The sequence below is a fragment of the Coregonus clupeaformis genome, unplaced genomic scaffold (genome assembly GCF_020615455.1).
Source record: "Coregonus clupeaformis isolate EN_2021a unplaced genomic scaffold, ASM2061545v1 scaf0401, whole genome shotgun sequence".
NCBI classification, from domain to species: Eukaryota; Metazoa; Chordata; class Actinopteri; order Salmoniformes; family Salmonidae; genus Coregonus; species Coregonus clupeaformis.
The window spans coordinates 360,001-386,794 of record NW_025533856.1 but is presented as its reverse complement, the minus strand read 5'-3'; the positions used below and the strand labels follow the sequence as shown (position 1 = coordinate 386,794).

The 26,794-nt window shown below is 44.6% G+C and overlaps 1 protein-coding gene and 2 pseudogenes across 1 annotated transcript; 2 read left to right on the top strand and 1 right to left on the bottom strand.

Moving 5' to 3' along the window:
* The first annotated feature begins 1,055 nt into the window (after positions 1 to 1,055).
* Positions 1,056 to 2,382, top strand: LOC123484663 (glycine-rich protein 5-like). Its single transcript, XM_045215231.1, has 2 exons — positions 1,056 to 1,655; positions 2,254 to 2,382. Exons 1-2 carry the CDS (start codon positions 1,056 to 1,058, stop codon positions 2,380 to 2,382), a joined length of 729 nt encoding a protein of 242 aa, XP_045071166.1.
* Positions 2,383 to 13,946: 11,564 nt separating this feature from the next.
* Positions 13,947 to 18,613, bottom strand: LOC123484660 (annotated as a pseudogene).
* A 3,713-nt stretch (positions 18,614 to 22,326) lies between these two features.
* Positions 22,327 to 26,794, top strand: part of LOC123484662 — a 171,646-nt pseudogene continuing 167,178 nt past the window's right edge.

Genomic DNA, 26,794 nt, shown 5'->3' with positions numbered 1-26,794 from the left:
CACTGACTCCTCTCCTAGTCCTATGAAACACTGACTCCTCTCCAGTCCTATGAAACACTGACTCCTCTCCCATTCCTATGAAAACGCTGACTCCTCTCCTAGTCCTGAAACACTGACTCCTCTGCTAGTCCTATGAAACACTGACTCCTCTGCTAGTCCTGTGAAACACTGACTCCTCTCCTAGTCCTATGAAACACTGACTCCTCTCCCTAGTCCTATGAAACACTGACTCCTCTCCTAGTCCCATGAAACACTGACTCCTCTCCTAGTCCTATGAAACACTGACTCCTCTCCTAGTGCTATGAAACACTGACTCCTCTACTAGTCCTATGAAACACTGACTCCTCTACTAGTCCTTGAAACACTGCTCCCTGTCCTATGAAACACTGACTCCTCTCCTAGTCCTATGAAACACTGACTCCTCTCCTAGTCCTATGAAACACTGACTCCTCTCCTAGTCCTATGAAACGCTGATGATAACACAGTAACAGTAACAAAAGCTCCAAGGACGTCTGTCTGTCTGTCTGTCTGTCTGTCTGTCTGTCTGTCTGTCTGTCTGTCTGTCTGTCTGTCTGTCTGTCTGTCTGTCTGCCCCCACATCGGTCAAACAGTTGGGACAGTTGTATGTACGTGCATCTGTGTGTGTGTGTGTGTGTGTGTGTGTGTGTGTGTGTGTGTGTGTGTGTGTGTGTGTGTGTGTGTGTGTGTGTGTGTGTGTGTGTGTGTGTGTGTGTGTGTGTGTGTGTGCAGGCCTACGAATCGCATAGTGAGGTTTCCTTGTAGGCCTCTTCACACTGGATTCTGAAATATAACGTGATTGTGTGTGTGTGTGTGTGTGTGTGTGTGTGTGTGTGTGTGTGTGTTAGGTGCGTGCATGTATGCATGCGTGTGTGTGTTATGTATGAAACTGAAATGTAGCAGATCTCTGGGCCAGGCCAGCTGTTTGCCTTGGCCACGCTTCTGAGGCCCTGACACACATTTGGGCTGGAGGGGAGAATGGGGGAGAGCAGTGGGTTGGAGGGAGGAATGGGGGAGAGCAGTGGGCTGGAGGGGGCATGGGGGAGAACAGTGGGCTGGAGGGGGAATGGGGGGAGAGCAGTGGGCTGGAGGGGGGAATGGGGGAGAGCAGTGGGCTGGAGGGAGGAATGGGGGAGAGCAGTGGGCTGGAGGGGGGAATGGGGAAAGAGCAGTGGGATGGAGGGGGGAATGGGGGAGGGCAGTGGGCTGGAGGGAGGAATGGGGGAGAGGAGTGGGCTGGAGGGGGAATGGGGGAGAGCAGTGGGCTGGAGGATGGGGGAGAGCAGTGGGGGAGAGAGCTGGAGGGGAAATGGGGAGAGCAGTGGGGAGGAATGGGGGAGAGCAGTGGGCTGCAGGGGAATGGGGGAGAACAGTGGGCTGGAGGGGGAATGGGGGAGAGCAGTGGGCTGGAGGGGGGGAATGGGGGAGAGCAGTGGGCTGGAGGGGGAAGGGGGGAGAGCAGTGGGCTGCAGGGGGGAATGGGGGAGAACAGTGGGCTGGAGGGGGGAATGGGGGAGAGCAGTGGGCTGGAGGGGGGAATGGGGGAGAGCAGTGGGCTGCAGGGGGAATGGGGGAGAGCAGTGGGCTGCAGGGGGAATGGGGGAGAGCAGTGGGCTGGAGGGTCCATGGGGAGAACAGTGGGATGGAGGGGAGAATGGGGGAGAACAGTAGGATAGGTCGTAGTGTACAAGTAAGCCATTAATTTTAGGTTTAGCATTATTAAATTAATTATTATTAAATGCCATTTAGCAGACGCTTTTATCCAAAGCGACTTACAGTCATGCGTGAATACATTATTTTTTTTGTGTGTGTGTATGGGTGGTCCCGGGGATCGAACCCACTACCTTGGCGTTACAAAGCGCCCGTGCTCATTAGGCCTACTGTATATATTTATATGTGTTTTGGCATTCTAGAATGTGATTTAACGTTCTTTTATGTGCTTTAGCATATAGCCTAAGAATGTGCCTTGCCTTCTAGAATGTATTGAGCAGACTTTTCTTGACCTTGACATGAGCACTCCTGACTATTTATGAATCCTCTGGGTTATGTATTTCATGCATAAACACTGATGAATTACAATACACTCCTCTCATCAACATCACCAGATTTCTTTGGACTAAATGTTTACAGGGGAAGTTAGGTCGTAACTAAGGAAACATAGAAGATAATTAGACTGTAGCTTGTTGGGCTGCTGGACTAGCTCCAGTGACTTTCTCCTTCTGTGTTGTTGTTCAGACTGGACTGGACTGGTCTAAAGGGAAGTTGAGTGATTCTTTCCCCTCGTCATCAGTTCATAAACAGCTCTGTGAGGACCTGAAGGGGGCCCGGCTCAGCAGATGTGATGTGGCTAGACTGTGGAGCTAGTTAGTGTCATGGACCATGGGATTGTTAATGAATGATAATCCTTCCTAAGTAGAATCCCTGCAACCTGGGAACATTCCCAAAAACATTAGCTAAGATTCCAATTAAGTTCTAGTTAGGGTTTATACAAACATTGTATAATCATCAGCACAACTGGACAGTTTTTGTGCTATGAGAACATTTGCCCCAACCTAACGAATGTTCTGGGAACTTTCACAGAACCAATTTTGGTTTGCTGGGAGCGATGGGCCTCCAACATGGCTGCCCTCTGTTCCCTCTACTGGGTGTGACTGTCAACAGCAGAACGAACAGAGAGGGATAGATGGATTAACAAGTCAATGCATGAAGTGTCTGTCTGTCGTATTCAGGGGAGGTATACCACCAGGGACAGGGTGTAGGGGGTGATTCGGCCCTCTAGCTCCATTGATGGACCTTTCCTTCTCACAATGGACCCACAGTGATGCATGGCTTCAGGCTGGAGGAGTGGGTCTGTTCTCACCTCTACTCTCTGACACAGATAGTATTCCGGAGCTTCCCCTTTCCTGTCGGAGTGGGGAGAGTCTGGGAATCTGGCACGAACCCTCTCTCTCTCTCTCTCTCTCTCTCATCCCTCTCCCGCTCTCTCTCTCTTCTAATTCCAGAGAAACAGTTGGACAGTAAATCTGAACATTAAGCAGCTCTGAACATTGCTCAGTCCCTCTCCAGGGCTCTGGTCAGAGGGCTGTCAGGAACCTGACCAACAAAGCCAGTCATTTAAGGTTTGAGCTGTGTTCCAAAGACAGAGAGAACAAGCTTGATGTGTTCCGCATTGTTACCCAATAGAACTTAAATCTTTATCTCAGATTTATCCTTCTCTCTCTCTCTCTCTCTCTCTCTCTCTCTCTCTCTCTCTCTCTCTCCTCTCTCTCTCTCTCTCTCTCTCTCTCTCTCTCCTCTCTCTCTCTCTCTCTCTCTCTCTCTCCCTCAATTCAATTATATTTCAATTTAAGGGGCTTTGTTGGCATGGGAAACATATATTTACATTGCCAAAGCAAGTGAAATAGATAATAAACAAAAGTGAAATAAACAGTAAACATTACACTCACAAAAGTTCCAAAAGAATAAAGACATTTCAAATGTTATATTATGTATATATACAGTGTTGTAATAATGTGCAAATAGTTAAAGTACAAAAAGGAAAATAAATAAACATAAATATGTGTTGTATTTACAATGTTGTTTGTTCTTGTACCAAGATCCTAATTGGTATGTCGAATTTTATGTTCCTTTTGATGGCATAGAAGGCCCTTCTTGCCTTGCCTCTCAGATCGTTCACAGCTTTGTGGAAGTTACCTGTGGCGCTGATGTTTAGGCCGAGGTATGTGTAGTTTTCTGTGTGCTCTAGGGCAATGGTGTCTAGATGGAATTTGTATTTGTGGTCCCGGCAACTGGACCTTTTTGTGGAACACCATTATTTGTGTCTTACTGAGATATACTGTCAGGGCCCAGGTCTGACTGAATCTGTGCAGAAGATCTAGGTGCTGCTGTAGGCCCTCCTTGGTTGGGGACAGACACACCAGATCATCAGCAAACAGTAGACATTTGACTTCAGATTCTAGTAGGGTGAGGCTGGGTGCTGCAGACTGTTCTAGTGCCTTCGCCAATTTGTTGATATATATGTTGAAGAGGGTGGGGCTTAAGCTGCATCCCTGTCTCACCCCACGGCCCTGTGGAAAGAAATGTGTGTGTTCTTTTGCCAATTTTAACCACACACTTGTTGTTTGTGCACATGGATTTTATAATGTCATATGTTTTCCCCCCAACACCACTTTAAATCAATTTGTATAGCAGGCCCTCATGCCAAATTGAGTCGAAAGCTATTTTGAAATCAACAAATCATGAGAAGACTTTGCCTTTGCCTTTGTTTTGGTTTGTTTGTTTGTCAATTAGGTGTGCAGGGTGAATACATGGTCTGTCGTGACGGTAATGTGGTAAAAAGCCAATTTTACATTTGTTCAGTACATTGTTTTCGCTGAGGAAATGTACGAGTCTGCTGTCAATGATAATGCAGAGGATTGCTGTTGACGCATATCCCACGGTAGTTATTGGGGTCAAATTTGTCTCCACTTTTTGTGGATTGGGGTGATCAGTCCTTGGTTCCAAATATTGGGGAATATGCCAGAGCTGAGGATGATGTTAAAGAGTTTAAGTACAGCCAATTGGAATTTGTTGTCTGTATATTTCATGATTTAGTTTAGGATACCATCAACACCACAGGCCTTTTTGGGGTTGGAGGGTTTGTATTTTGTCCTGTAGTTCATTCAATGTAATTGGAGAATCCAGTGGGTTCTGGTAGTCTTTAATAGTTGATTCTAAGATTTTTAGTTTTAATTAATTTTTAGTTTTTAGTAATAAAATCCAAATTAATTACTTAAAAATCATACAATGTGATTTTCTGGATTTTTGTTTTAGATTCCGTCTCTCACAGTTGAAGTGTACCTATGATAAAAATTACAGACCTCTACATGCTTTGTAAGTAGGAAAACCTGCAAAATCGGCAGTGTATCAAATACTTGTTCTCCCCACTGTATATGTTTTGCTGTTTGTTCTTTGTTATTGGGCCAAGAAGATTGGAAAAGTGGTTTATCCGTACATCTCTGTTTTGGATAGATAACTCTTCGTGTTGTTGTTTGTTTATAGTTTTCCAATTTTCCCAGAAGTGGTTAGAGTCTATGGATTCTTCACTTACATTGAGCTGATTTCTGATGTGCTGTTGCTTCTTTTCCGTAGTGTATTTCTGTATTGTTTTGGTGATTCACCATAGTGAAGGCGTAGGCTCAGGTTTTCTGGGTCTCTATGTTTTTGGTTGGATAGGTTTCTCAATTTCTTTCTTAGGTTTTTGCATTCTTCATCAAACCATTTGTCATTTGTTGTTAATTTTCTTAGGTTGTCTGCTTGAAATTTTTAGATTTGATAGGGAAGCTGAGAGGTCAAATATACTGTTTAGGTTTTCTACTGCCAATTTTACACCATCACTATTACAGTGAAACATTTTGTCCAGGAAATTGTCTAGAAGGGATTGAATTTGTTGTTGCCTATAAGTTTTTTGGTAGATTTCCACACTACTTTCCTTCCATCTATAGCATTTTTTAATATTATTCACTTCCTTTGGCTTTAATGCCTCATGATTGAATTTAGCTCTGTTCAAGTAGAGTTTGAATTTGCTGTGATCTGATAGGGGTGTCAGTGGACTGACTGTGAACGCTCTAAGAGACTCTGGGTTGAGGTCAGTGATAAAGTAGTCTACAGTGCTACTGCCAAGAGATGACCTATAGGTGTACTACCGTAGGGAGTCCCCTCGAAGACTACCATTGACTATGTACATACCCAGCGTCTGACAGAGCTGCAGGAGTTGTGACCCGTTTTTGTTGGTTATGTTGTCATAGTTGTGTCTAGGGGGGCATATGGGGGGAGGGAATGCTGTCACCTCCATGTAGGTGTTTGTCCCTGTGTGCTGAGGGTGTCGGGTTCTTGTCCAGTTCTGGCATTTAGGTCGCCACAGACTAGTACATGTCCCTGAGCCCGGAAATGGTTGATCTCCCCCTCTAGGGATGGAGAACCTGTCATCTTTAAAGTATGGGGATTCTATTGGGGGGATATAGGTAGCACACATGACGACATTTTCTCTGTTGAGATAATTTCCTTATTAATTTCTAGCCAGATGTAAAAATGTTCCTGTTTTGACTAATTTAATAGATTGGGTTAGGTCTGCTCTATACCAAATTAGCATACCCCCTGAGTCTCAGATTGTATCAGACTTTGTGAGTCAGGCAGGCACGCACCTTGCACGCACGCACACACACACACACACACACACACAAACACACACACACACACACAAACACACACACACACTATGAGGCTCTCTCTGACATGTCTGTGCCATTCCTCCTGTTCTTATCTGTTTCTGATCTAAACTCTCTCCAGTCCTGCTGTCAATCACCCAGCCCCCCACTGGGCTCCACGTCCCAACATACCACGCTGCCTTTGGCCCACTGACACTACTGGCTTCTTTTACAGGCCGGACCCCTGGTGTCTGCTGTGTTCAGCCTGCTAACAGAGAGAGAGAGAGAGAGAGAGAGAGAGAGAGAGAGAGAGAGAGAGAGAGAGAGAGAGAGAGAGAGAGAGAGAGGGGGGGGGGGGGGGGGGGGGGGGAAAAAAAAAAAAAAAAAAAAAAAAAAAAAAAAAAAAAAAAAAAGGGGGGGGAAAAAAAAAAAAAAAAAAAAAAAAAAAAAAAAAAAAAAAAAGGGGGGGGGAAAAAAAAAAAAAAAAAAAAAAAAAAAAAAGGAGAGAGAGAGAGAGAGAGAGAGAGAGAGAGAGAGAGAGAGAGAGAGATCTACTCAAAGTGACAGCGAGCACAGTGGGTCTACACAACCACAACATGTGTGTTTATCAGAACAGCCTGGAACTCATAAACAGTGTGTTTGAGTTAAGAGCTGCCCTCAGAGCTCTCAGCTCCTGTGAGTGTGAGAGACACTAGACGGCAGATGTTAGCTACCTCTATATGACTCATCGGCCGTGTGAGTGTGAGAGTGTATGAGAGTATGTGCGTGTGTGAGAGTGCGTGTGTGTGTGTGCGTGCGTGTGTGTGTGTGCGTGTGTGTGTAGGAGTCTCGCTACTATGAAAGTCCCTTTTGTTAGCAGATCATTTTTTTTCATATTGGTGTCGTAAAAGTGTGTTTATATCAGTCAAAACTAAGAGTTTATTCTGAAGTCAGCAAATGAATGGGGGTGTGTGTATACGAATGTTTGAATCTCTGTGTGTGTGTGTGTGTGTGTGTGTGTGTGTGTGTGAGAGTGTGTGTGTGTGTGTGTGTGTGTGTGTGTGTGTGTGTGTGTGTGTGTGTGTTATATAGAGGGTTTTATGAGGCTCATAAAGATGAGTGGATTTTACAGTGAGATATACTGTACTTATATAAACAGGATGAATGGAAGACTCTCCCTCTCTCTTTCTCTCTTTCTCTCTTTCTCCCTCTCTCTTTCTCTCTCACATTTTTTATTTATTTTACCCTTATTTTACCAGCTAAGTTGACTGAGAACACATTCTCATTTACAGCAACGACCTGGGGTATGGTTACAGGGGAGAGGAGGGGGGATGAATGAGCCAATTGGTAGCTGGGGATGATTAGGTGGTCATGATGGTGCGAGGGCCAGATTGGGAATTTCCACATGGTGACTGAAGTTAAAACATAATGGGAAAAGGAGTTTAGACTGTAATAGATGCATGAGGGAGAGGTGTGGAGGGAGAGAATGACATGGGGGCAGGAGTAGGGTAGGTTGGAGGGAACGGGAGATCAGGGGTACAGTTGCAGGGAGGGGCAGAGCATAGATAGGAGGGTTTGGATTCAAGGAGATAAACAAAGAAGTTCAATTATTTCCAAAGATTCAGATTAGAGGAGGGGGGTGCTTTCTTTATTTTGGGCCCCACACCTGTTGAAAGGACGCTCTCTAAGAGAGAGTGTGTGACTCTGTGCTTCTTCCTGGTCTGTCTCAGTGTTCTGGTGTATTCTGGTCTGTCTCAGTGTTCTGGTGTATTCTGGTCTGTCTGAGGACCTGGGAAGAGCTCTGAAATGGGAGCACACACACACACACACACACACACAAACACACACACACACATGTTTGTTTTACTAACCTTAACCCTTAACCTAACCTTAACCCTAACCCTAACCTTAACCCCAAACCCTAAAACTAAGCCTCAATTCTAACCCCTAACCCTAATATCAATACCTCGCACAAAGACCAATAGTGATGCAGCCAATCTCTCCTCAACTTTGAACCAGGAGAGACTGACATGCATGTTACTGACACTTTCCCTCCGTGTAACATCTAAGTGCGATCGTGCTGCATTGTTCTGGACCAACTTACCTATGTCCTTCTTTGCCGCACATGACCACACAACTGGGCCCACCCACTAGGGAGCCAGGCCCAGCCAATCAGAATGAGTTTTTACCGACAAAAGGGCTTTATTACAGACAGTGTGTGTGTGTGTACCGTACATGTATACTTGTTATGACAGTAAATGTAAAGGTCAGATCTTGAGCAGTGTTATTAATAAACAAGGAGATGTGACTCTTATCAACAACTCCCTCAGGTTTCCAGCATCACACACAGCAGACATAGAATCTCCACTCGTGACTGTGGCTCGGTTCCAAAGGGTTTGTCTGATAATCTCTGATCGGAACTGAAGCCCCTCAGTGGTATTCCCATCTGAGTATTCCGATTTTGTCTTCAAATAGAGAAACCTCCCCTGATGCTGATCAGATTTAAACTTTGCTCTCCTGAATCGATCTCTTGTCCTCCAGCACAGTCCGTCGGTTCACTCAGCCCTGAACTAATTTAGTTGACATTCTGAAGTGGAATAATCTTATTCGCCTGCTGTTTGGTATTGGCCACAGCATACTGGAGCAGAGGTTGCCTCTCTCTAAAGGAACACAGACAGTAAACTGTGCCAGCTCAGTGGTCTGTAGATGTAAAATGGAGGGATTATTCAAGGGCTCCACCATCATTACATCGGCTTCCTTCTGACTCTGACTATTCCTGCATGTGTGTGTGTGTCTGCAGAAGCAGGCCAAACTGGTTCACTTACTAGTGTTTTCTAATCTGGTGTGTGTCTACCAGGAAGAAGAGTGGAGGAAGGAGAGTGGAGGAAGAAGAGTGGAGGGACTTTCTATTTCTTTTGTTTGGGTTTGACCAGGGAGGGAGGGAGGGAGGGAGGGAGGGAGGGAGGGAGGGAGGGAGGGGAGGGAGGGTGTTACATTCCTGAAGTCTGAGCCGGCTGGAGTGATTCTGCTGTTTAATGTAAACACAGGGGAGGGACAGACTGGCACAATGATTCATGGGAGAGACGGAGGAGGAGGGTAGAGATAGACAGAGGGCGGGGAGGAGATAGTAGGGAGGGGGTGGGAGGGAGGGAGGGAGCAAGAGAGAGAGGTAAAGTGATGTGTGGTTTCTCCCTACTGTGCGAGTTAGCTCTGGTCTGTAGCTATGATTAAAAGGTAAGTGGTGTCAGGCAGAGTATCCAGACCACACCATTCTCTTGTCCCAATAAACACTGAAACTCTGTGTGCTGAATGGAGAGAGTATCTCTTCTCTTCTCTTCGCCTTTCTCACATCTTCCCCTTATCTCTTAATTCCAGTCAGAGGCAATCAGACAAGCTGTTTGCAGTAGAGACAAAGGTGGAAGAAATGGCATTGAACAAAATTGGATCTACAGACTACCCTTTTTCAGCATGGATAAGACTGGTGGCATGGTGATAGCGGAATCACAAGTCCTAATATACAGCTCTTCGGTCGGTAGGGTGGCTGAGCATAAATCTGTGGTGAGACTGACATCTGCTGGTGAACACTGATACTGCAATTTGGTGTTAAGAGTTACACCAGACTATAACACGGATGGGCAACTTTGATGGGGGTGGGGGCCACAAAAAAACTGAACTCATCATTAGGGGCCACACTGGCTCGCGGCTCTACGTGCCAACATCCATACCCACACAGAGCCGGCCCTAGCCTTTTGGGGGTCCTAAGTGACATTTTGTTGGAAAAAGCTGCAGATGCACAACTCAATTTCGAAAAAGTCTACTATTCTAACTTTAAACAGTAAGTTAAGCCCCCTACTGAGTTCCTAACGCAGTTGATCCGCGGTCCTACAAAAGGGCTGCATTTTGTCAACAGCTCCACCACTTCTTTATAGCAATGTACATTTGAAGTCGGAAGTTTACATACACTTAGGTTGGAGTCATTAAACTCGTTTTTCAACCACTCCACAAATGTCTTGTTAACAAACTCTAGTTTTGGCAAGTCGGTTAGGACATCTACTTTGTGCACGACACAAGTAATTTTTTCCAACAATTGTTTACAGACAGAGTATTTCACTTGTAATTCACTGTATCACAATTCCAGTGGGTCAGAAGTTTACATACACTAAGTTGACTGTGCCTTTAAACAGCTTGGAAAATTCCAGAAAATGATGTCATGGCTTTAGAAGCTTCTGATAGGCTAATTGACATCATTTGAGTCAGTTGGAGGTGTACCTGTGGATGTATTTCAAGGCCTACCTTCAAACTCAGTGCCTCTTTGCTTGACATCATGGGAAAATCAAAAGAAATCAGCCAAGACCTCAGAAAAAATCTGTAGACCTCCACAAGTCTGGTTCATCCTTGGGAGCAATTTGCAAACGCCTGAAGGTACCACGTTCATCTGTACAAACAATAGTACGCAAGTATAAACACCATGGGACCACGCAGCCATCATACCGCTCAGGAAGGAGACGTGTTCTGTCTCCTAGAGATGAACGTACTTTGGTGCAAAGGTATGGCCCTGTGTAGCTCAGTCGGTAGAGCATGGGGCTTGCAACGCCAGGGTTGTGGGTTCGATTCCCACGGGGGCTCCAAAACCGCCATAAAAAAGCCAGACTACGATTTGCAACTGTACATGGGGACAAAGGTCGTACTTTTTGGAGAAATGTCCTCTGGTCTGATGAAACAAAATAGAACTGTTTGGCCATAATGACCATCGTTCAGTTTGGAGGAAAACGGGGTTGCATGCAAGCCGAAGAACACCATCCCAACCGTGAAGCACGGGGGTGGCAGCATCATGCTGTGGGGGTGCTTTGCTGCAGGAGGGACTGGTGCACTTCACAAAATAGATGGCATCATGAGGAAGGAAAATTATGTGGATATATTGAAGCAACATCAAGACATCAGTCAGGAAGTTAAAGCTTGGTCGCAAATGGGTCTTCCAAATGGACAATGACCCCAAGCATACTTCCAAAGTTGTGGCAAAATGGCTTAAGGACAACAAAGTCAAGGTATTGGAGTGGCCATCACAAAGACCTCAATCTTATAGAAGATTTGTGGGCAGAACTGAAAAAGCATGTGCGAGCAAGGAGGCCTACAAACCTGACTCCGTTACACCAGCTCTGTCAGGAGGAATGGGCCAAAATTCACCCAACTTATTGTGGGAAGCTTGTGGAAGGCTACCCGAAACGTTTGACCCAAGTTAAACAATATAAAGGCAATGCTACCAAATACTAATTGAGTGTATGTAAACTTCTGACCCACTGGGAATGTGATGAAATAGATAAAATATTAAATCAATCATTCTCTCAACTATTATTCTGACATTTCACATTCTTAAAATAAAGTGGTGATCCTAACTGACCTAAAACAGGGAATTTTTACTAGGATTAAATGTCAGGAATTGTGAAAAACTGAGTTTAAATGTATTTGGCTAAGGTGTATGTAAACTTCTGACTTCAACTGTATATATTTTTATTATTAAAAAGTTGAAAGACATAATTTAAGATGAATAACTTATTCATAACTTGTATAAAAATAATACAATAGTATCTTACATGAGAATAACATAATAATTCATATAAATATTTTGCCTATATAACAGAACTTTGAAAATAATTCCAAAAAGAATCAAGACACATTCTTACACACATTCAACATTTGTCTTCTGCTCACAAACACTGAAAACCCGTAAGTCCTTAAAGCTGGAATCCGTAGCGGTGAAACTGCCACGTCCGTTTGCCATATTACAACAACTTTAAATAAAGAACACTGTGTGTTTTACCTCTGACGTCATTGCACACACGATAGAACAGCAGAGTATGTATGCTCCTCTGCCCCGTTTAAAAACAATAACAAATGCGCCTGGGGCGGCCAGTGGCGCCGTTTCACCTTATGCGAATCTCAGCTTTATAAAACCAGTTTAGACTGGCAGTAATAGGACCTACTGGGAGGAACTGGAGTAAGATCTACTACTGACAGACACACTCACTTCCAATATTCATCAATCAGTTGAATACAGTCAATCCCTGATAAGTGATCACTGGATAAGTGTACACTTTTCTAAAGTGCATGTCGCTAGTCCTAATACAACACAATACAAATAATTGTATATGTTGCCTTGGATAATTGCATGCCCTGGTTTAGTGCACTACATTGAGGACAGTCATTGCATTTCAAGTATTCATTGGTTTTCTGTGGAACTCAGTCATTTTAACATACCATTTTCAGTCTTCCTCAACGCCGTAAAAACACCCTGAAGTCCAGCTTACCATCCAGCATGTAGAGGAAAGTTAACATAGTTTCCAACAGCACCAAGTTCAGGCAATGTTTAGGTCACCTCAGTAATCTCTTTACCATATCCCATTAGAAGGCAGTATCCAATGAGTCAAATAATAGAACCTTCCACATTCTGTCTTCCGAATGTTCAAGTGTCTGGGTTCCTTCAGGTCAGCTGTACATTTCTGGGAAGCAGAGAGGAAGAAAGAGAGGAGAGGGAAGAGAGAGAGGAGAGGAAGAAAGAGAGGAGAGGAAGAGAGAGAGGAGAGGAGGGAGAGGAGGAGAGGAGGAGAGAGAGGAGAGGAAGAGAGAGAGGAGAGGAGGAGAGGAGAGAGAGGAGAGGAAGAGGGAGAGGAGAGGAGGAGAGAGAGGAGAGGAAGAGAGAGGAGAGGAGGAGGAGAGAGAGAGGAGAGAATGAAAAGAGAGGAGAGGAGGAGAGGAAGAGAGAGAGGAGAGGAGGAGAGAGAGGAGAGGAGGAGAGAGAGGAGAGGAAGAGGGAGAGGAGAGGAAGAGAGAGAGGAGAGGAGGAGAGAGAGAGGAGAGGAAGAGGGAGAGGAGAGGAGGAGAGAGAGGAGAGGAAGAGAGAGAGGAGAGGAGGAGAGAGAGGAGAGGAAGAGAGAGAGGAGAGGAGGAGAGAGAGGAGAGGAGGAGAGAGAGGAGAGGAGGAGAGAGAGGAGAGGAAGAAAGAGAGGAGAGGAGGGAGAGAGAGAGAGAGAGGGAGGAGAGAGAGAGGAGGAAGAGAGAGGAGAGGAAGAACGAGAGGAGAGGAATGAAAAAGAGGAGAGGAAGAGAGAGAGGAGAGGAAGAACGAGAGGAAAGGAATGAAACAAAACTTTAACAAAACAAAAATGTTTAACTGCTTTGCCAGGTCATTTGCACAGGTTATCTAAACCAATGTCAAGCTTTTGATCTTATCCCACTGGGCACAGACTTCAGTTCAACGTCTAGTTCTGATTTACATTTGGTCGAGTTGTCAACTAATGTGAATTCAACGTGAAATCAACGTGAAATCAAAAAAATAATTGGATTTAGGTTCAAAGTTGGATGAATAAAAGACGAAATGCCCTTACATTGATTACTTTTTGCAAATCCAATTAGTTTTCCATGTTGATTCAACATCATCACATAGATTTCTTGGGTTGAAATGACGTGGAAACAATGTTGATTGAACCTGTTTTTGCCCAGTGAGATGTATTTATCCTGTGAGTTTGAGTGAAACAGTGAAACAGTGAAACAGATACTCACTCGTCTGAACAGTGAAACAGTGAAACAGATACTCACTCCTGAATTTGCTGCAACCTTCCCCTCCTGGAGAAACAGAAAGATATAGACGGGGTTGGTTATTTAGCAACAAAACTGACGCGTGCGCAACTATGGGGCAAAACAGACGGGGTTGGCTTAGACTGTTGACAACATGTAAATTATATTTAGTCTCTAAATGTTTATTGAAAAATAAATAAATTTGCAACAATGAGCACTTGTCTCTCAATACATAGTTACTGTTGTTGATTAGCTATCTCAAAACAAGACATGGTATCTATAATAATATACAACGAGCTGAAACAAGCCACCTACGATTCCCCACATGGCAGCTTCTTGTCATTGTTGCTAGCCATCAGACCTTTCAGAATCATAACAACACACACCTTCCGGCCACATCGATGTGCATAACGTTGTCCGCCAACCCATCTATATGTTTTATGTATTTATAGATATTTATATTTTATCCTGCCGGTCCCATTTCCAAGAGACAATACTGTCTGTCTCCACTATCGCAAGTAATGTCATCCTTACCTTGATTACCTCTGGCTGGCTTAGCCTTCCTTTTCTTGCTGATAAATACCAGAACCAGGAAACACAGCAGAACAGCAGAGACAGCAGAGATCACACAGACAACAAGGATATCAGGAGAGCCTGCCTGTGGCATGCCTATAGTAGATAAATACAATACAACACAACAGGTAAGGTTTCAAATTAATTTGCTTGACAGAAATGTATAATGTTATACATTTAATGACAGTGATAGAGACAGTGTGTCTCAGTCCTCACAGACGGTGTGTTCCTGTGAGAGGGCGCCCCCTACAGCACAGCTGAGGTTCAGCTAGGGTCCGGAGGAGCAGCTGATGGATATGGAACTGAAGACCGAGAACAGCGTAGAGACCGGGTCTCTCCTCCCACTGCTGTTCACTGCTCTCCAGTGGCTCTGGTTCAGAGGAGGGTTCGGGCTCCACTCAACGTCCCTACGAGGGTAACCGTTGTCGGAGGAACACGTCACCAAGCAACTGCTGCTGTCACAAGCCACTGTTACATTGGGGATGCTGTAGTTGGCTGTAGAGGGGGAGAGATGGAAAGGATTTGATATTTTCTTAGTTTTACTTCCTCTAAGTAACTGAAAACAAAACAACACAAGCCGGTCTACAGCTTTCTTTTTGTCTTCTTTTTAGTGAATGTATCTATGGTTTGGGCTATTACAAGCACACATCTGACAGCACAGACATTGTGTTTTCCTTCATCCAGAAAGCCATGTTCCACATGTAAGAGAGTTTGAACTGAGGTAATCTTACCTGTCACATTGAGCTGTATGATCTCCGGTTGTCCTTGGTTGGGTATCGGATGTGGCATTCGTACAGCCCTCATCTGACGGCCATATACTCCACAGCTTCATTGTTCCCTGTTTGGGGTCTACATGCGTACGGTTTGCATACTTTGGGTCAGGCGATGGTAAGACCTTTGTCTGATGGTAGCCGTTAATGAACTCCACTGGGTCAGGTCTCTGTACATACAGGTAGATTGGGGAGAGGTCAGACGTACAGGGGAGGGTCACAGCCCCACCCACCTCTCCTATCACCATGGTGACATCTGAGAGAGAGGGCGAAAGGGGTTAGAGGTTAGGGAAGGGTTATGCCAGAGAGTTAGGGGGGTGAGGGTAGACATTAGGCAGTTCCTTTTTTTGGCTTCTGTGTTTCTTTTTCCCTCAATCTATCTGACACATCTACACTTTTCTCTCATCTGAAAGTGTCTGGTACTTTCCCTTCTACTGAATAGATAACATCATGGTTCAGATAGTCTTATTGCAAATCAAACTTTACAGAGAAAACATACACAGATACACACATGCAGGCACGCACACACACACACACACACTCAGCCAAGCATCTCCAACAGTAAAGATCTGATCTGATAAAGTGGCAGGTATCATAATGTCATATTTTTGTCACTTGACTCTCCTCTTACCTCTACTTTGAATAAACTGAACCGATGCCAGGAAGAAGAAGACACACTTTCTGGAAACCAAAATAACAGTACAATCAGCTGAGTACTGTTAGGTGAGGTCACTGGTAGCGTTCTTATTTCCTAATAACCTATTTCCAGAAACACACCCATAAATGTTATTAATATTATCCTTTAATTACAGGCACACATTCCTCCAGCTTTCAGGAATGTACTGTATACCAAGGAAACACCCAGAAAACAGAAAGTAATTCCATTGGAGACCCACAGCGCCATTCTCTCTATCAGATACTGTCACCACACACACTACTGTAAACAAGGTGTGAAGAATTCTGACTCTAGATAGCGGAAATTAACTCTACAAATTAAATATTATTCTTATTAAAAACGTATAATTGTATCAAAATTAGACCAATACAGTTGTATGTAAATCAAGTAGGCTAACGGTTGCAAATAACCAAGATTTAAAGATAGAAATATACCTCAGACACAATCCCGCCATGATCATAGTCACACAGAGTGATAAGTGAGCACTATTTACCGAAGCAGCCAACGCACACACATCCCATAGTCCTGTAGAAAACACAGACACATTAGTTCAAACAGCAGTACTTACAACCAATGATCAGGTTTCATATGATCAGATTCATATCATGGTAAATAAACACTCATAAAGGACACGAGAGTTTGCTTATTAATCCTCAGATAATATGGTGAGATTAAAAAAGTAATTAAGAAAAATCTTCATTTTATATTTATTATAATAACCAAGTTAAGGAAATAAATTGAGCATTTAGGTTACTCTTCCTAATAGTCAGTCAAGAAAACCCTAAGGGAAATCCCAGGACAAGGGAATTACTTCAGGAAATTCTTTGTACTCTTTGGGCAGTAGGCTATAAGCACATACAGCTACTGTGTGCAGGACCCAGTTTTTCAAAGGTTATCTATTCAGATTTCAGCTATAGGATAGGATTAAATGCATGGAAATATAATGCGTAGAATGGGAGTCCCCATTGAAGTCAATGATTTGTCCATTCTATTCGTTCTATTTCTATGCATATAATCCTACCCGATAGGCGAAATCCAGATAGATAACTTTTGCCTAGTAAGATATTTGTGGTCATGGTTCTTTATTAATCTCAGCGATTGGTGGTTAAGGATAGGGAGTTCATGGTTCAGAGTTGTGGGTTTGGTTGATTTAGCGTCAATCTGAAGAGAATCAAACAACAATTCCGTTCCTCAATCGTGTGTCTTTTACACATTGTCTTGCAAGGACTTTATTATGAATTAACTACTTGAGAGTAAAGACATCAAACGATTGCCTCAGTAGAATGTCACAGGCCAGAGGATTGTGCCGGGGGCTGACAGAGGGAACTGGCTTGGTTGTCAGATACGTTTCTAATTAATAAGCCAAGGGGAATCCCCAGAATTAGAGAGCCCCATTGTTATGGTATCAGCTGGTAGGATGAGTTTCATTAACACAGGTTACAGTATCAACAGTACAGAAGAACTGTATATAGTTGCTGTATATCAAATATATTGCTATAACACACACACACACACACATGAAAACAATCATACATAAACACAACATAAGCATGCACGTGCATGCATTCATGGTCCACTGAGCATGAAGCAAACAGTAGTTTGACACTCTTAGTTGACACAGACGGTTTTGTAATGTTGCAGCACGAGTGAGTCAGAAAGGCGTGGTACTAGAACTATGCAGAGTGAGAAGTTTAAAGTTCATGTTTAGTGTGTTACTCACGTCGCAGTCAATAGAAACTGTAATCCATGGATTTATTTTTTGAAATGTCGTAGTTTTATCAAAACACAAAAGATGAAAACTTCAGAGTAATCTGACCATATCTAGGTGAAAGTATCGGTGAAATCCACTGTGTGTAAATGTTTCACTTATCCAAGTGATTGACAATGTTTGCAAATAAGCAATTGCAAAAATATATAATGCACTGTCCATGCAACAAGATTTAGATATTAAACCACTTTGACAGAGATGATGATAAACGTTTATTTTAAATATATAATATGACACTATGGCAGCGTTTACACAGGCAGCCCAATTTTGCCAATAATTAATCTTTTGACCAATCAGATCAGATCTTTTGCCAATAATCGGGCAAAATATCAGAATTGGCTGCCTGTGTAAATGCAGCCAATGACCAGTCAGTTTCTATGGCTCCATTATCTGTTTGCTACATCTCTCCAGATATTACAGTCAACCCCAAGAGTAGGAGTCACATCTCTACATCTATTGTTTTGGTTAATAACCTGAAACACCAACAACCTCCATTCATTCAATGATATAGGGGCTCCCGAGTGGCGCAGCGGTCTAAGGCACTGCATCTCAGTGCAAGAGGCGTCGCTATCATATATATTTAATTTTTAAACATTTATTTAACTAGGCAAGTCAGTTAAGAACAAATTCTTATTTATAGACCCTGGTTCGATTCCAGGCTGTATCACAATCCGGCCGTGATTGGGAGTCCCATAGGGCAGCGCACAATTGGACCAGCATCAGCCGGGTTTGTAAATAAGAATTTGTTCTTAACTGACTTGCCTAGTTAAATAAAGGTTAAAAAATAAAAATATATGATATAGTAGGTCAAACTGAATACCCTTCTATTGCATTGTTTAATTAAACTGCTTCACCTTAACCAGCACTGTATTCTCTAAGTAAAGCTACATCAACACTGGTACATCCACTACCAGCCAGTCTGGAAGAGCTGTAGATATTTATAACAGTTATAAAGCCTATGATGGTGAAATAAAGGCATTCTTACCGCAGTCATGCTTTGCCTTTCTTAACAGCCGTAATCGAGTGTGAAGTCGGAGAGGTTGGTGTGTTCTCAGCACTGGCAATCAGTCCCTCTTCCCCTAAGCATGCTGGGGGTGTGGCTTTAGTCAGGGGAAGTCCTTTTGCTTTTCAAATCAAATCAAATCAAATCAAATTGTATTGGTCACATGCGCCGAATACAACAGGTCTAGACATTACAGTGAAATGCTTACTTACAGCCCTTAACCAACAGTGCATTTATTTTAAACAAAAAATAAAATAAAAAATAAAAAAGTTTAAAAAAAAAGTTAAAATAAAACAACAACAACAAAAAAAGTGTTGAGAAAAAAAAAGAGCAGAAGTAAAATAAAGTGACAGTAGGGAGGCTATATATACAGGGGGTACCGTTGCAGAGTCAATGTGCGGGGGCACCGGCTAGTTGAGGTAGTTGAGGTAATATGTACATGTGGGTAGAGTTAAAGTGACTATGCATAAATACTTAACAGAGTAGCAGCAGCGTAAAAGGATGGGGTGGGGGGGCAGTGCAAATAGTCCGGGTAGCCATGATTAGCTGTTCAGGAGTCTTATGGCTTGGGGGTAGAAGCTGTTGAGAAGTCTTTTGGACCTAGACTTGGCACTCCGGTACCGCTTGCCGTGCGGTAGCAGAGAGAACAGTCTATGACTAGGGTGGCTGGAGTCTTTGACAATTTTGAGGGCCTTCCTCTGACACCGCCTGGTATAGAGGTCCTGGATGGCAGGAAGCTTTGCCCCAGTGATGTACTGGGCCGTATGCACTACCCTCTGTAGTGCCTTGCGGTCGGAGGCCAAGCAGTTGCCATACCAGGCGGTGATGCAACCAGTCAGGATGCTCTCGATGGTGCAGCTGTAGAATTTTTGAGGATCTGAGGACCCATGCCAAATCTTTTTAGTCTCCTGAGGGGAATAGGCTTTGTCGTGCCCTCTTCACGACTGTCTTGGTGTGTTTGGACCATGATAGTTCGTTGGTGATGTGGACACCAAGGAACTTGAAGCTCTCAACCTGTTCCACTACAGCCCCGTCGATGAGAATGGGGGCGTGCTCAGTCCTCTTTTTTTTTCCTGTAGTCCACAATCATCTCCTTTGTCTTGGTCACGTTGAGGGAGAGGTTGTTGTCCTGGCACCACACGGCCAGATCTCTGACCTCCTCCCTATAGGCTGTCTCATCGTTGTCGGTGATCAGGCCTACCACTGTTGTGTCGTCGGCAAACTTAATGATGGTGTTGGAGTCGTGCCTGGCCATGCAGTCATGGGTGAACAGAGAGTACAGGAGGGGGACTGAGCACGCACCCCCTGAGGGGCCCCCGTGTTGAGGATCAGTGTGGCAGATGTGTTGTTACCTACCCTTACCACCTGGGGGCGGCCCGTCAGGAAGTCCAGGATCCAGTTGCAGAGGGAGGTGTTTAGTCCCAGGATCCTTAGCTTAGTGATGAGCTTAGAGGGCACTATGGTGTTGAATGCTGAGCTGTAGTCAATGAATAGCATTCTCACGTAGGTGTTCCTCTTGTCCAGGTGGGAAAGGGCAGTGTGGAGTGCAATAGAGATTGCATCATCTGTGGATCTGTTGGGGCGGTATGCAAATTGGAGTGGGTCTAGGGTTTCTAGTTGACTAATGTTACCATTGTAGCATACCGTAGGTTATCAGGATTTGGTCTCTTCTCACAGCAGTGTGTGTTCATAGTTGTGTGTGTGCTGAGGGGGTGGGGGTCAGTTAATGTCACAGACATTTGAGACTCTCACTTCCCTATATATGCCACCTAAAATCTACAGTACTCTGCACACAGTAGTTCAAACTGCAATGTTTATCAAGAACACAACAACATTAGTGAGAAATGGAACACTGTATCCATGGTGTCCCTGATGAAGGGCGAATCAGAATGGAGAATGTTGTTTGGACCAGTGGTGTTGCACGGAGAGAATTTCCTCCCCTCCATTCAGGCTACAGATATCAGATGATCCGATCAGACCATGCTGACACAGGCTAACCTCAGACACGGATAAAGAACATGGTACCACACAAACAAAGGTGTGGGAAACCTCAGTACAAACATAGTGCAGCAGGCCTGGACAAACACTCCACTAACTCATCCCACCTATTGCCTCGCCACACACAGACACACACACACACACACACACAACACACACACACACACAATGTTAAAGGAAGTGAGGAGGAGCTCTTACTCCGTGGCTGAGGGATGAGATCATAATAACCAGAAGAATAACTTAAAACGATAAAAGGAGGGGCTTCCGGGGAAAGGGTGGCCATCTATTTGTATTTAAAGGTTTTACCTTAATTTCCCCAAAAAATTAAAAGGAGAAACTGCTCTACTGCTGACCTCTCTATGAACATAATATTCTAAGAACTTTCTCTGCAGAAGGAAGACCATACTTTCTTCCTAGTTCCCTCTTTAAGACCTAATAAAACGTGGAATCTTAGTTCTGATTTGACAGTTTATGAAAGGGATTTGATATTCAATACAAATGGTGTGAAATGTTCCACGAGCAGGATCATCTACATAACACGCGGCTGTGCTGAACCTCTACAAGGACTTACTATTACAACTGTGTCTGCCATTTTAATCTTGATGTGTTCTTCCACCATAAAGACTGATTCAAAAATTCAGAAAACTATTCTGATGTGAACCTGCTGGAATGTTGCACTACTATAAATTACACTACTACATTATACAATCCAGTGAGTGAATTGAAACCCCAAGCTAAACTATGAAAAAGCAATGCACCCTGGGACATGTTCCATTTGTTCTAGCTTCTCCAATAACCTTCATGATGCCACCCATGTGATTTTTCTCTGGTCTATAATATCACACAGTCAGGGGCTGTTCTCCTTTGTGAACCTTCAGAGTCTGAATCCTGCCATTTGAGGCTGTCACGGGAAACACCAAAGCATCCTCCTAGCCTACATGCATTCATTTCTCAGTTACATCATGCCGGCACACATCAGATAGGCACTTTATAGCATTGACTTGCAAGCAGTGGCTTGTTGCCGTGTCAGTGATGAAGGACTGGAGATGATGAATGGAGGTTGCTTTTATTTAATTCCATGATGGTGATTTTATTTATTGCTGTTGAACTTTCTGAAATTGGACTTGATGCAAATTCCGTGTAGACACCAGATCTACACTAGTGTTGCTTACGAGAGTTTTTCCTTCCACTTTGACATTATAGAGTATTTTGTGTCAATTGTTGACAAAAAAATGACAATTAAATCAATTTTAACCCCTTTGTAACACAACTAAATGTGGAAAAGTCAAGGGCCTGAATACTTTCTGAAGGTACGGTTCATCAATCACTCCAGTACACCTGCACATTGTATTAATGGCACTGACCTGTATATCCTGTATACAGTACCTGCATTCTGTTTTTATTTCATTTTTTGCATGTCTAGCTTAGGTTGCCAGACTTTTATTTTGCCCAGGCAAGGAAGGGTGTGACATGCTTACAGTATGATTCACTTTGACACTAGCTGCTTTTTCCTCTAGGGAATCCATTACTGTTATTCTGCATCGTCGGAAAGAGCTCGCAAGTTTCACTATACTGTTTTAGACCTGCTGTATGTATCCGGTGCTCTTGACAACACTAAAGTTTAAATCCTTCTCTCTGCGAGTAGGCCTACCACGGATAGCTTCTACGGCACTTTTTTTTAACGTAGCCAACCTGTGAGCACTGCAGTTGCTATAGCTAGCTACGTAGCTGCCGTAGTTTCAATGGTAACTACGCCAGCTTCACTCTTGCTGCAGAAACAAGACATCAACTGCAGATTATGCAGAAGCACCCTCTCGGACTCGGCTAAAATATAATATAATATATTTATAATTTAGTGCTTTGATGTCCACATTCGGTTTTACAGTCTAAACCTCCTCTTTAACCAGTAAGTACGTTCTCTGGTCAGCTAACGTTACTAGTTAGCTAGATGAAACTGTTATGAACCAGCTAGCTATAGGTAGCATGATAGCTACGCTAGTTCTTCCGGGGGCTCGCGCTACGCTAACTAGTTACCTAGTTTTCCAGGTAGATAGCATACTCCATAACATGCTAGTTCATATATACCTCAGTGATGCCAGTGCGCTTCGTCTTTACAACTGGCCGTCAGTTTGCTGACGGTACATTATTGGACGTTTATGGACTGGTTTTGAAGCTAAATCGCTAGCTAGATAGCTAGTGAGTAACAAGTGGTTTAGCTTCGACTTTTGGTTAGCCCAGGCAGGGATGTGGGACATCGTCACAGTATGAGTCACTTTGACATTAGCTCCTTTTTTTCGTAGGGAATCCGAAAACAATCTGTTCACCTGAGCCACAAAACAAGAAGTGAGAGATGCCTCACGGCTCGGATGACGCCCGCAAGCAGTTCATCCTCACCACGACAGGGAACTACTTCGGCCTAAAGCCGCCATCATCCCTTGATGGGTCTGAGGAACTCAACAATTTCTTAGATGATGGGAACGAATTCGTGCTTGCTGTCACCAAACACGAGAATGACCTGTGCCTGTCAAACAAGGTATACTAGACAATACAGGATATGATATCCAAATAGCAATAATGTAAAACACACACATTGATAAACATACACTTATTTCTCTGTTCACATCTACCAAGATGAGAACAGACGTTTTCTTGCTAACCAGGAACTTAGCTACTGACTTAACATTTTGTGCCTACATCATCGAAATTGACCTAACCCCAAACCAATATCCTCTTTTTTTTCTGATTTTCATTATGGCTGTGTACAGATTGAGGCTGGGGACAGCAGAGAGAAGGTTTTAGTGTTCTTCAAGCTGCGTCCCACAGTGATAACAGAGGAGAACCTGCACCAGAATGTCCTGGTGTCCTCCATGCTAGAGTCTCCTATCAGTACCCTCTACCAGGCCGTGCGACAGGTGTTCGCCCCTATGCTACTCAAGGTGAGATCTATTGCCTGTGTAATGAACATATATCACCTGTGTTATGCCTGTGTACTAAAGAGGTAACACCTTTATACCTTGCAGGTGTGTGTTACAGGTGTGTTTATAGATTTATTATGTATTCCCTTATTCTAGGATGAGCGGTGGAGCTCAGCATTTGACCCAAAGCTTGCGGGCCTGCTAAGTGAGCTGGAGCAGGGGGCTGGGCTCTGTGATCCGCAGGGCCGGAACAGAAGACACTGGAAAGAGGAGCCACAGAGAAGACGACATCCTGGGTGGGTGCACACTGCTCACGTGGTTCAGAATATCCGGGACCCAGATCTCTATGAGCTTTAGCCAAATCCTCGGACTAGGATATACCTACTAGTACATCAAAATGTAACAGGGGAATTACATCAAATGATATGAAAGACCGAAGAGCAACAACGATCCCGGTCTAATCATAGTTGACAGTTGAAAACCTCCTGTTGGTGTGTTCTTCTGTCTGTTCAGGTATCCTGACCCCAGTGGATGAGTTCCAGTACTGGGCTGATCTCTCTGAGTCTGGGGACAGGAGCACTGTGAGAGAGAGGGCCTCACACTTCTCTGAGCTCTTCAAGCCCATAGAGAAGGTATGGACTGTGTGTGTACTACCAATATATCATGTCCAGTGTGTCAAAGAGTGAAAAAACAGGACTAGACAATAATTTGTGCCAAATGTGATATCCCTCCTAAATAGCTTGGGCTAATGTCCTGATCCAATCACTAAGACCAGCAGGCTTCTCATACTATATATGACTGTCATGACGTTGTATTGTGTAATGTCCTTTTATTGTCCATTTGTGTTGTGGTCTTGTCCTTTTTTAAAACGTGTATGATACTGCAACGAATTTCTCCCAAGGGGACAATACATTTAGTAAAGTAAAGAATGTTCCGGCTCAGATTGGCGTCATCAACCATCTGCTTACTCACCGTAGCCCAGACTCATCCCAATAAATCATGTCATGGTTATCATTCGACCTATGATGGACGAACAAGGAAGGAAGGAAGGGGTGTGTTTTGGTGTGTGTGTGTGTGTTGACTGTCTCATCCCCCCTGTGTGTATCAGACTACAGTGGTCTGGATGGTGTCTGTCTGTCTGATGCTGTGGAGCTGGTGGAGGTGAGCAGAGACACACTGGATGACGTGTGGAGGCAGAATGACCATGATCCCTTTCCTGAGACGCGCATGCTCAGACTCATGGACGTCATTGGTACGCCACACACACACACACACACACACACACACACACACACACACACACAACCTGGAACTGAAACTGAACTGGCAGAGAGCTAGCTACTGTATTTATTATGGTGGTGTTGTTGCATTATTTCAGATGGCCTGCCATGGCTTGTGTTTCTGACTGTGTGTTTATGTGTGTCAGGCGGTGCGCTGGGCAGGTACGTGCAGAAGAAGCTGAGTGGTGTGAAACTCTTCATGGACCCGTTCCTATCTGTGAGGGAGAGCCTGAGAGTCGGCGTGGTCATCTGTGAGCAGTGGGTGTCGGCCTGTGAGCACCTGAGTGGACAGGTGTGTGAAGAGATACGCCCCTTACCCCTGGAAGGGAGACAAGCACCGCCCCCAGGCCCTGCACAGCCTGGCTCAGAGACTGGACGAGGTCAGATGCACCAGCTGTCAATCATTCTCTGTGTCATTAACATCATTGTCATAATTGCATATCAGGAAGTATAGGATATCTCTGCACTCGCTCTTTAGGAACCCTTTTGACTAAGTCACTACACCCCCACTTCCTTTTTTTTTCGTATGTGACAATGTTCCTGAGGTTACTGATGAAGCTTTACCATATGACTTAATGACGTGTGTGTACTGTATATGTGACATGTATGAGAGTCTGTGACTCATCTTTGACCACTTCTCTTTCTGAGGAGGTGACGATCCTACAGTTCTTGACAAACTCTGACCTGTGTGTGTGCTCTCAGGTGGTGACATCCTACGGTCCATGAAAGCTGCTCCGTCTGCTGCCTGGAGGAAAACAGCAGGCCTTGGCCTCCGGCTCGAGTCTTTGAACCCTTCTCTGGCCTCAACCCCCTTACATTACAACCCCCTACACTGAGGTAGGAGAGAGAGAGAGAGCAGAGAGAGAGAGAGACAGAGAGAGAGACGGAGAGAGAGGGGAGACAGAGAGAGATACAGAGAGAGAGGGAACGAGAGGCGCGGAGAGAGAGACAGAGAGAGACAGGGGGGGGAGACGAGAATACATTTACATTTACATTTCCGTCATTTAGCAGACGCTCTCTATCCAGAGCACTTACAAATTGGTGCATTCACCTTATAGCCAGTGGGATAACCACTTTACATATTTTTTTTTTTTTTGGGGGGGTGGGGGTAAGGGGGTGTAGAAGGATTACTTTATCCTATCCCAGGTATTCCTTAAAGAGGTGGGGTTTCAAGTGTCTCCGGAAGGTGGTGAGTGACTCCGCTGTCCTGGCGTCGTGAGGGAGCTTGTTCCACCATTGGGGTGCCAGAGCAGCGAACAGTTTTGACTGGGCTGAGCCGGGAACTGTGCTTCTCGCAGAGGTAGGGGGCCCGGCAGGCCAGAGGTGGATGAACGCCAATGCCCTCATTTGAGTGTAGGGACTGATCAGAGCCTGAAGGTACGGAGGTGCCGTTCCCCTCACAGCTCCGTAGGCAAGCACCATGGTCTTGTAGAATATTCGGGCCTTCAACTGGGAAGCCAGTGGAGTGTGCGGAGGAGCGGGGTGACGTGAGAGAACTTGGGAAGGTTGAACACCAGACGGGCTACGGCATTCTGGATGAGTTGTAGGGGTTTAATGGCACAGGCAGGGAGCCCAGCCAACAGCGAGTTGCAGTAGTCCAGACGGGAGATGACAAGTGCCTGGATTAGGACCTGTGCCGCTTCCTGTGTAAGGCAGGTCGTACTCTCCGAATGTTGTAGAGCATGAACCTACAGGATCGTGTCACCGCCTTGATGTTAGCAGAGAACGACAGGGTGTTGACATGTGATTCCTGTGCCACCACCCCGCTGACCAGATGCTCTCGGGGTATGCGAGAACACATGGTCAGACGAGGAGAGAGCAGTAGGAGTAGCAGTGTTTTCAGTGGTAATCCATGTTTCCGTCAGCGCCAAGAAGTCGAGGACTGGAGGGTAGCATAGGCTGAGATGAACTCTGCCTTGTTGGCCGCAGAACGGCAGTTCCAGAGGCTGCCGGAGACCTGGAACTCCACGTGGGTCGTGCGTGCAGGGACCACCAGGTTAGAGAGGCAGCAGCCACGCGGTGTGAGGCGTTTGTATAGCCTGTGCGGAGAGGAGAAA